This window comes from Akebia trifoliata, chromosome 3, assembly GCF_017979445.1.
Source record: "Akebia trifoliata isolate Shusen 1 chromosome 3, ASM1797944v1, whole genome shotgun sequence".
NCBI classification, from domain to species: domain Eukaryota; kingdom Viridiplantae; phylum Streptophyta; class Magnoliopsida; order Ranunculales; family Lardizabalaceae; genus Akebia; species Akebia trifoliata.
In genome coordinates, this window is record NC_141377.1 from 47553582 (window position 1) to 47564794 (window position 11213).

Sequence of the window (11213 nt, forward strand, 5' to 3'; positions counted from 1 at the left end):
TTGAAAATTGGAATCTAAGGGTATTTTGAAAAAAAAAAAAAAATTAAGGAAATTTTTGATACAAAAACTAACTTACCATAGTGTATTTATTGTATTTTATAACAAAATCCTTAAAATAATAATAATAATTATTATTATTATTTTGGGTTAAACATATTACCGAACATCATCAATAGTAAATGTTTGAACCCATCATCTGAAATTTGATGTTGGTGTGTTAATAGAAGCTCTGAATTACCATAACAAATTTCTAATGCTGAAATTAGAAGGCCATAAATACCAATCAGTCTGAAATTTGGTATGTGGGACCCTTCAGGAAGGGCTAAACACATATAATATGCTCCGTGTCCCTATTTTCGAATAAAGATTTGAAGTCCAATGAACGGTACAGATGAGAGTTTGGAAGAGAAATAAAAGTTTCTTTAAAATCTCTAAGATAATACATTCTATTTCCGCGACAGGTCATGGAAGTTGTACGGATTGTAGTAACTTGCAAAGCTGTAAAAAATCTGGCTACGTAGCGCTTTTTGACTTGAAGTCAAGCACCGCACCGCACCTGAAATAAAAAACATATTTTGTGCTTCGAGTCTCTAACTCAGTGATTAAATACCTGCCATCTTTGATCTTGCGAGTCGACCCAACAACAGAGTTTGATACTTGAGAGAGGGAGAGAGATGAACGATCATCGAATTCGAACGATGGATCCCTTTGTTCTGAAATATCACACCTCCGAACTTCAAATCGCAGCCGAGTTCCTCACGAATTGGCTTCCTTTCCTCTCCAAAGATCTCTGTTACAAGTGCTCACAAACCCTCTGCGATCGTGTTCGTTCTCTTGATCCAGGTACATAGTTTCGTATAATCTGGGGTTTATAATCGCTATATTTCGTGTTCTTTAGCCGAAATTATGTTTTTTTCGAATCATCTTATTCGAAGTTTATTTGGTTCTTGAATTCTTTATGTCTGAACTGTTAAATTAGGGTTTCTATCGTGGTTTCGTGTTTTTTTTATAATCGAAATTGGGGTTTCTTAATAATGTCAGTTTCTCTGACTGGACTTGTTTTTGACTGTAGAGCTTTCTAGTTATGTTGCACCAATGCCATCAAAGAAGGATTTTTCTGATGATTCGAGCCTAAAACATCCAGATAAGCCCTCGGAATCTCACGAAAATCATGATGATTGCGACACAAATTCGTTGGGGAGTTGGAAAGATAGTGCAAATGAATGGTCGGAGCAAGCCGTGGATGTCTCTACAAGCGGAACGACTCCTGAAACCGCCACTGTTGATCGTCCGGCCGTCCGTATGTCGTGGGCCGATATGGCGCAAGAAGACGAGCTTGAAAACGAAGGAGAAGAAGAGGAACCAACTAAGCAGATTTCAATGGTCGAGTTTGATGCTGTCGATGAGGAGGAGGAGGAGGAGGAGGAGGAAGAGGGAAGAAGAAAGGTGCAGAAGAATCCGGGACTATCAAGGGATCAGAGAGAGTACATTCGGTTCATGAAAGTTCAGAGGAAGAAAGATTTTATTTGCTTTGAGAGAATTAATGGGAAGCTTGTTAATATTCTTGAGGGACTTGAACTTCATACCCATGTTTTCAGTGCCGCAGAACAGAAGAGGATAGTCGATCATATTTATGCCCTTCAAGAGATGGGAAGGAAAGGGGAATTGAGAGGTATGTCTTTCACATTTTATTCAGATGTTGAAGAGTATGGATCTTTTTTTCTTTCATCTGTATTTAATTTAATTAGACAAGTTGCTTGTTCAGATGCGTTACAAACCTGAAAAATACAAAACTATAGGAAAATAATGATTATAATACTGCAAAAAATAGTTGATTGTCACTTTAGAGCTCGGGGATCTAATCGTTAGTTTAGCGTGATGATTATCATTAGGGAGTTGGGTGTTGTGTAGTTTCTTTCGTATTGATATCCACTTCTTCTTGATTTATGTATATATTATTTGGATTCCTTTGCATATTTATGCATGTGTTGGTGTGTTGTGGTGTGTTGGTGCTTTTTTGCATATGAGAATCATAATTTTTTTTTTTTTTTTTTTTTTTTTGTATTTGTGTGTTTGTGGGCGTTTGGGGGGGGGGGGGGGGGGGGGGGTTGGTGGCTGCGTGTCATCTTTGAGCATCCCTAATATCTTTAGAGCCAGTACCTTGGTATAATTTCTGATCTGTCATATCAGATTGCATTGGGAAAATGAGGTTTGTTTAGGGCATACCCTTCTCATATTGACTAATTGGTGGAAAGATTTGACACTATACAGAAATAAGAGAGGGCGATACTATAATAGAATTATCTTCTTTTTAAGACCTTGGGGGTATTGGATGAAAGGTCAGAGCTTTGGTACAAAGTATTTTGGTGAAAATGCCATGGGGAATAAAGGACTATAGGGAACTAATAAAAGAATTGAGACCAAGAGTGATAAAATTAATTAAGAGAGTGTGTGGCTAAGAGACTTAGATCTTCTTGAAGGTGGACTACGGTGATACCGTGCTCCACCACCAAAACGTGTCTTGGTGTTGGGTTAAAAAATGTGCAATTAAATTGACCAAACATGTGGTATTTTGAGATGTATATACCTAGAAACTGTACTAGTTTTTGTACATCCCAAGGATTATGTGTGTGTGTGTGCATATCCCGAGGTTGGATGAAACATATCTTCGGGTCGGGTGAAAGATATCCTTGGGTGGAATTAAATTGGGATTTGGGATTAATTGATATTTAAAGATTAAAATTGGCATTACCTATAAAAAGAATTAAATTGGGACTTAAGGATTTATCCCACAAAGAGAGTTTGGGATTTGAAGAGGAACTCCTTCATTCAAGGGGTTGATGCTAATCAATGAGGTTTAATGTGGGGGTAAAAAGGGGCAGAGCTACATAGGGACCAGTGGGGGCTATAGCCCCCACTGAACTTTTGATATATATATAATATTTAGACCTACAAGTTTTGATTGATATTGGAGAAAGCCCTTGAATTTTTCAAAGGGCACTGCTACGTACTGAACCCCACTGAACTTTGAAAAGAAGTAAAATATTTAGGCCCTCAAGTTTTGATTGATATTGGAGATAACCCTTAGATTTTTCTAAGGGCATAGCCATGTTCTGAACTTAAGGAAAAGGTATGTAACAATATGTGATTTAAACCCACCTCTAGCTGGATATTAGAGATACGTTCTTATAGACACGTGTGAGTTATTCAAAGAAAAACACTTTCCTTTACTAACTTAGTAAGATTTAAAGTCTTACTAAGGGTCGTTGAGCTCAAATGCATTACCGCATTGGCAATCTAACACTACGGTCCTCTAGATTTCATGGAAAACTTTAGATCCATTTTTTTTTTTTTTTCAAAAAAAAAAAAAAAAAAATCAATTTTGGTTTGATCCAAGGTTTTTGAACGGCTACGGAACTCCCAAATTTAAAATTAGAATTCAATGGTGAAAATTAACTTCTTTTTTATTTTTTCCCCCCTAAAGCTCATAGAATTTTGTCCTCTACAACCTTGTGGCATCAGATCATGTATTTGGATGCCACAAGGTGAGCTTAACTTAAGATTTGAAAGCTTACTAAGTTAATAAGGCTAGTCTGGTTTTTTTTCACACTGATGTCATGCATCCTAGAAGTTCCACTTTGAAGCCACTAGTCAACTTAAATTTTTTGGAGAAGCCCTCCCTTATACTCACTTTAATGATGATTTTTTTTGTTTGCCCTTAAAATAACTGTATTCCCTTCAAAATTTTTATGAATATTTGAGATACTTTCTTATTTCTTCAAACTGATAACATGGCTCTTGACTTTGGTTTCCTATAGAATAATGAAAAATGACCCCAATGCCCTCGTCACTATCAAACCATCATCATCTCATCACTATCATCAACACCTTCATCATCAACATCTCATTACCATTATCATCATCTTCATCATATCCAAGAAGATGATGATTACTGGTTTTGATAAGAAAACTCAAAGGTTTCAAAGAATTGTTTTCTTTAGTTGATAAATGAAGACTGAGGTTAAGGGACACGTCAAGAAAGTGAAAATAGAGGGATATCTGAAAAATTCACCAAAATCTGGAATGAGCACGTGTCATGTGACGGGCATGGTTCCTCCTAAACTTTAAAGCATTAGCTCCTTCGATCAAAGAATTTTAGGGTAAATTCGTAAAATTTAAGATTTTTATCTCTTTTAACCTTTAGACCACAGGAACAAGATTGAATATAAGAAGGATGAATTTTGGGACAGACAAATCAAGGGTTCTTTACAACACATTGAAGACGTTGGATTGAAGATGAGGTTGAATAGGTTAAACATAGTTTATCCTACAATATAAAATTTATAATGGAGATTATTAGTCAACCATTGTTTGTAGTGATGGGCTTGACATTGACACAAAAGGAAACCAAAATTATCGGTCGACGTTAGCACTTAGCTCCAACTGACAAAAAATCCTGACTCTGCCCCTGGGGTAAAATATTATCCCTAATGCCAAGTATTAACTCGATAAATGCTTATTCACTTTAAAGTGCCAACTTGAGAAGTGCATGCTTATTCACTTTAGCTCTTTGACAGATGACTTACCTCTAATAAGTCAACTAGTGGAGTTGATAGGTCATTCTCTTCAATATAAATTAAGAGAATTAATTAAATCATGTAAGCATGGAAGAATTGGATGTTTTCAGCAAAAGTAAATGATGTTTAATACACCTCAAGATAAACTTGCATTTAAAGCTCACAAAAATCCTTAAACAGTTATGGAAACCTAAGCCCAAATCATTTTTTTTCCTTTTTTTTTTTTTCCCCTTATGACAATAGGTTTCCATAACTATGGATCAATAGGTATTTCCATAGAGAGAGAGAGAGGATCAATAGATTTCCATAAATATGGATCAATAGGTTTTTCCATAATTTTCCATATAAATTATGTATTTTTATTGAAAATGTCCATATTTCCTATAATTTTATTACTCATAAAGAAAATAGATTTAAGTTGTTGATGCTTTTATAGATTATGTGTTGTGTTTTTTAAGGAAAGAAACTCAGCAATGATTTGTAAATGATATTTTTTTATTTATTGTGATTAAAAGAAGCTTTCATGTAATGGAGATGGAATGCTACTATCACACGAGATCCGGCTCCACAAATTTTAGAACCGGAACCAAAAAAATATAGTGGTTGCAGTTTGAAGTACTCTAGAGACCGACCCATTGACTTCCCTACATGCGATTATCTTTTAAAGATACTGCACCATACTTCTAGATATAGTCCTACACAGGAGATGATCCCGTGATAGAATCTCCTAATCGGTCTTCAAAATCCTTGTGTCAAATGAAAGGCTCTGAATCCAACATTAAAGTGTCAATATCAGGTCAATCCCCACACTCATTCGTAGTTAAGTGTCACATCACCAAACACATGAAAGACAAAAGCTATAAAGATCTGGTAAAAAGAAGTATGACTTTGATTTAGGAGAAAATTTTGCAAAGCAAGAAGCAATTGATTCATGTTTCCTGTTGAATCTGAGGCATATGTAATCAAGCCAATCATTGTTGAGAAGCATTAAGACTAGGATATCCATGAATATAGTGTCATTGACAATGCTATTGTGAACATCATCGTCAACTGTAAGGGATAGGCAGCTTGGAAGACACACTTGCTTGCAATGTAGTTTGGGATCCAGATGATTTTGACATTGTGGGCAATTTCATTTTTAAGGGGAATAGTGGGAAGGGTGTACATAATAAGATGTGTATTTTTTTGTTGTTGTTGATACATGGGTATCCAGGCTTAGTCAGAATATTCCCATGGACATGTGAGTCGCACCTTCCAACATGTGCCAAGTGTACTGACCTCTTAAAGCACCAAGGGGCTGGCCAACGAGGGGTTTTGAACTCAAGACCTCTCTCTTTTGGAGGGAGGCCATGGCCACAACAACCAACTACATAATAAAATGTGTATTCCTCACACTAGATCTATATCTCTTTTTAATTTAATTCCTTTTCATTCCTAGATTATGTACTTTCCTCAAGTCATTCATTCTCCGAAAGACTGACAACCTATTAACAATAATTAAGGAAAATGCAATCTAACTTCCTAAGTTTTCTTCTTTTTTAAAATTAATTACTTTCCTAAAAAGAAGGTCAATTTATTAGTATTAGTATGAGAGTCATTGAAGAAATAACTATTAGGGCATCTAGGCTGCACATTCGCCCCAAATTGGTCAAATATTCTCTGTTTCTCCTTTTATTTTATTTTAATTAATAGGGTCTTAATGGACTGTATCACAATATCAGTCTAATCATGAGTGCATGTGTTTCGTATCATTAACATGAAGCATCCTCAAGGAATTGAAAAAAAAGAAGAAAGTACTTGTCCACACCCCCCTTTTGTGTCTTTTGCTCAAGTGTACAAACTACTGCATCCATTTATTGCCATCATAAGCCTTGACATTCGAGGGATCTCTAGTGGGGTTTTAAGTTTCAATGATTATGATTGCAATTAAAATCTTAGATGATACTGAATTATATAGTCCACTTTTGCATTGTATTAGTGGTTTACTTTCTAGTATTATGAGTTGACACAAGGTATGGGTCCAAGTTACACTTTGTATCATCTGAGTCAGTCTATACCACAAGGATTGTGAATGTTTCGGTTTTTTTCTGGTGCCTTTGTACCCAGAACCAAACCAAATAATAGCAATCAGATCAGGGTTCTGCTAGTTCCTGTTTAGGTTCTGGTAGAGGGGCAGGGTTAGCTAGAAGCATCCATCAGCCTCATGTCTCTGTTGATCCTTAACACAATTAAATAGGAATCTTGTTTTAAAACACTTTAATGGTTCATGTTTTAAGTGGAGAGTGTTTCTGGCTTCATCCTAGGTTAGTGGTAAGGGACAAGCTCTAGTTTTGCAGAGATCAAGTTAGCTTTGTTTAGTATTCTCCTAGTTTGTGATTGATAGGGTAGTAAATTTATGATCAAGGGAACTACTTCAAAACAAAGGAAAAGATTTATCTTCATTCGAGGATAGACAAATCCTTGTTGAATTCTGGAATTTACGGAACAGATAGGGAAGGCATATTCTCCACCTTGAGGGATGGTTGTGGATGATATTGGAAAGCTGGATGGAAGTCACGGGCCTTGTATATTAGATTAGGTCAACCTTAAGTGATTTCTTTAGTGACTCTTCACCTTTTGGTCCATTCAGCTTATAATCAGCTAAGAAATCAGGTTAGGGCAAAAGCACAATTTCGAGACAAATATGTATCTCATAACAATGTTCTATAGATGCATTACCAGTAGACTCAGTATGAGGAACACGTGTTAAAGAGTGTGTAGTTTGCGTGTTCTCTTTTCTTTTTATTTTTTATGTACATAGGGGAATGCTAACGTTCAAGACCTCAAAAGGGCGTTATCATAATAAATGCTAATGACATTTTATCTTTAGAATTAAATGTCTTGTTGCAATAAATGATTTGGCAATCAATGCAAACAAGCATTTATTGTGTTCAAGACCATCATATCCCTATTTGTTATCACTAAAAGACAAAATGAATAAGGGTATTATTGGAAAAATATAGTGTTGGAGAATGCTAACATCCCCATAAGGGACGTTAGCATTCCCCCCATATATATATATATATACATATATTGTAGAAGTTCCTACTTGAACTTACCTTTAGAGCTTGGAGTTCGTTCCAACTTCCTCTCCCAGTGGGTGGTTGTCCCTCCTTCAATCGTAGGACTTTGATGAGAATCCTACTCGAGCTCAATTACATCGACCCTCCCGCACCCTCCGTTTGCTTTTCCGTTTGCGTAGTATCTAAGGGAGCGCTCTTACTTCTATCTAGTTGTAGTCATGGGAAAGAGGCTGAAAAAGATTGACTTATCAGAAGCCATCTGGGTTGCCATGACCAATCATCGAACTAATATATATATGAGGAATGCTAACGTCCAAGACCTTATGGGGACGTTAGCATTCTCCAACACTTTATTTTTCCAATAATACCCCTATTCATTTTGTCTTTTAGTGATAACAAATGGGGGTATGATGGTCTTTTACACAATAAATGCTTGTTTGCATTGATTGCCAAATCATTTATTGCAACAAGACATTTAATTCTAAAGATTAAATGCCATTAGCATTTATTATGATAGAGATAAGTATTAATTACATAAATAAGTATTTATTATGTAAAAAGACTAATATACCTTTGTCTTTTTCACTAAATAACAAAATGGGTAGGGGTATTATTGGAAAAAAAATGTTGGAGAATGCTAATATCCCCATGAGGTCTTGGACATTTGCATTCCCGTATGTATATATATATATATATATATATATATATATATATAGAGAGAGAGAGAGAGAGAGAGAGAGAGAGAGAGAGAGAGAGATTCTTTCTGATTCATCATCTTAGTGAAGGGTGCTTAGGCCATTAATTTTTGGCTGTAGACGTGCACCACTTCACATGTGTTTATACTTATACACCTGGTAGACATATACATCTGGCATTTTCTTTTGATTTTTACCCGTAATCTTTTTTCTATGGTTATCATATGCGTTTATACTTGGTAGAGGTAGGAAGTTTCCTTTTCTCTCTTTTCTTTCTCTAGGTTGGTCATCTTGACCTTTTCTTTGTATTGCTTGTTTTTTCCTTCCCATGTTTTTTTGTTAGTAACCAATTTTTTCTCCTGACTAGTGGTTTTCTATCTCCCATATATGTTTCTCTGTTCATGATGTTTTTGCATTATGTACATAAAGATCTAAATATGTAGCTCTGTTCATAGTGTATTTGCATTAATTACAAAATGAACCGACTAGCCTTACTCTATTTGCAGAGCGAACGTATTCTGCCCCACGGAAGTGGATGCAAGGAAAGGGACGTGTAACCATCCAATTTGGTTGCTGTTACAATTATGCAACGGTAGGTTAATCTTTTACAAGGTTGCTATCATTTGATATGATTTTGAAATTTGTTTTTTTAAGATAATATATACAAGCACTTCTTACCGCCAAAGGTGTGGCTTGTGGAGTGTTGATACCATAACCTGGGTTCAAAACCCGCTGAATCTGCCTTCACCTCAGCGGCTAGCAAAAAATGAAAAAAAATAAAAAACACTTAACTGCCACAACAATTCATTGGCCCCAAATGGTGTAAATGGACAGTCCTTGTACGAAAGGAATCTACTTTTCCTTTTTATGAACTTTTTGTTACATGACCTCTTACTGGCAATGGCTGCTAAACAGAAAAATAACTTATAAGCATGAAATTCTGGTGACAGGATAGAAATGGAAATCCACCAGGCATCCTCCGCAGTGAATATGTCGATCCTATACCTCATCTTTTCAAGGTGATTATAAGGAGGCTAGTTGGGTGGCACGTTCTTCCTCCAACTTGTGTTCCTGACAGCTGCATCGTCAACATTTATGACAAAGGAGACTGCATACCGCCCCATATCGACAACCATGATTTTGTTCGGCCATTTTGTACTGTATCATTTCTTAGTGAGTGTGATATAGTCTTTGGTTCAAACTTAAAGATTGTGGGAGATGGCGAGTTTGCTGGTCCAATTGCAATTTCCCTGCCTATAGGGTAAGCACATTAATTTTAGCTTTCTATTTCTCTTCCATTTTTTTCTTCTAGCATTTAGTAATTGACTTAATGCAAATGCATTTATGTATATCAGAATTTTTTCATTCTTCCACTTCTACCAAGAAATGAAAACCTCTAATTCTGTTTGTAGTTTTTGAACTAGGATTCTTCACCATTCTTCTGCTTATGTCAAATATCAACCCCTTTGGAAGAACATAACCATATGGTCACCCACGTTCTTTTGAGTTTTGATGGCAGAAAAGTATAGAAATTTTCAGGACAAAAAAGGCAACTTTGCAAACTAGACACTCGCAGCTAGGAGATTTCATAGGATAGATACTGGATGGGATGCTAAAAAAAATATTCAATCTCTCAATTTTTTTGGTTGTGTTGCTCACATGGTCAATAGCTCAGGAAAAACTCTAAATCAAAAGGTAGCAATTGTGCAATTTATATGATTTTGGTGTGGGTAACTTCTTGGTGGAGCCCATTTGCGACATATATCTTTCCTGTGTTTAGACATTTAAGCCTTCAAAAACATATATCATTTCACCTCCTGTTCTTTTTAAGTTTAGATATTGAAACTTTTTCTTTACCCCCCTACCCCACCTTTCATCAGATGTCTTCTACAAGTTATCTGTTTTGTTTCTTCAGGATTGCTAATGGATTGTTCAATTTTCAGGTCTGTACTGGTCTTGAATGGAAATGGAGCAGATGTTGCGAAGCATTGTGTGCCATCGGTTCCTACTAAAAGGTTTACCACTGAAAGCTTTTATCTAAGTTTGCTCAGTCGGAGAACTGTGTTATTTTAACATAATAACTGGTTCCATCTTTCTTTTTGTTATTCAGGATATCTATTACCTTTCGAAAAATGGATGATAGCAAACACCCAATTGGGTTTGTTCCTGAACCGGATTTGCAAGGCCTTCAACCACTGGCCTTTGATATGGATGAATCAAAGAGATTTAGACCCATGAGATCTCAACCCCAGATGAATAGGCAGCCATTTATAAGAGAAGGTAGTTCAGAGATGCGAAGGGGGTTTTCTGGTAGAGGCAACCATTCAGAACTACACCAGTCATCTCGGACCCGGCCACAGCTATCAAATAGGCGAAGGGGAAGAGTGAATTTGGACACTTATGGTGCATTCCATAGCGGAGTTTTCACTGCATGACATGGTAATAGTCTTGTGAATTGTTTTCAGCTCTCATCATTCATATATATGGGTTGCTTCTTTTGAAGATTCATATAAAAATAGATTCATGTAAGCTTGAGTTTGAAGGCACTCTAATTATAATTACTATTTCATGTGGGGAAGAAAAGAGAAATCTTAATAATTTTAAGGACCCGGATTGTATTGATGGTGTTTTCAATTCAGTCTCCACCCTTGGATATAAGAAATAGTAAATATTTTCCCAAATCTGAGATTGAGTTAAGCTTTTAGGCGAAGTAAGACAGTGGATTTAAAACATCGAGCACCTCCACCTTTATAACTGCCAAATGTAATGTAGAGAGATTGAAAAAACAGTCACTATTGCCACACCAACTTTTGTTAATGCCACACCAACTGTGCAATTCTTTGGTGATTTATGTAGGGATTGATGAGGCAGTAACAAAA

At 36.1% G+C, this 11213-nt stretch overlaps 1 protein-coding gene across 2 annotated transcripts; it reads left to right on the forward strand.

The window, feature by feature from the left end:
- The first annotated feature begins 548 nt into the window (after positions 1-548).
- On the forward strand, positions 549-10968 carry LOC147407487 (2-oxoglutarate (2OG) and Fe(II)-dependent oxygenase superfamily protein). Of its 2 annotated transcripts, none has more exons than XM_086436076.1 (6): positions 549-843; positions 1145-1672; positions 8841-8926; positions 9285-9595; positions 10278-10349; positions 10445-10968. In XM_086436076.1, the coding sequence occupies exons 1-6, from the start codon at positions 675-677 to the stop codon at positions 10767-10769; spliced, it is 1491 nt and encodes a 496-aa protein (XP_086292202.1). In that variant the 5' UTR covers positions 549-674; the 3' UTR covers positions 10770-10968. The 2 variants fall into 2 exon arrangements, with proteins under 2 accessions (XP_086292202.1, XP_086292201.1); XM_086436075.1 differs by having other exon boundaries at positions 553-843; positions 1073-1672.
- The last annotated feature ends 245 nt before the right edge of the window (positions 10969-11213 follow it).

Excerpts from the sequence above, each read along its gene's own strand:
- LOC147407487 (XM_086436075.1), top strand. The coding sequence starts at position 675 with ATGAACGATCATCGAATTCGAACGATGGATCCCTTTGTTCTGAAATAT. Across the intron at positions 1,673-8,840 it reads AAGGAAAGGGGAATTGAGAG|AGCGAACGTATTCTGCCCCA; the intron begins GTATGTCTTTCA and ends CTCTATTTGCAG. Across the intron at positions 9,596-10,277 it reads GCAATTTCCCTGCCTATAGG|GTCTGTACTGGTCTTGAATG; the intron begins GTAAGCACATTA and ends TTCAATTTTCAG.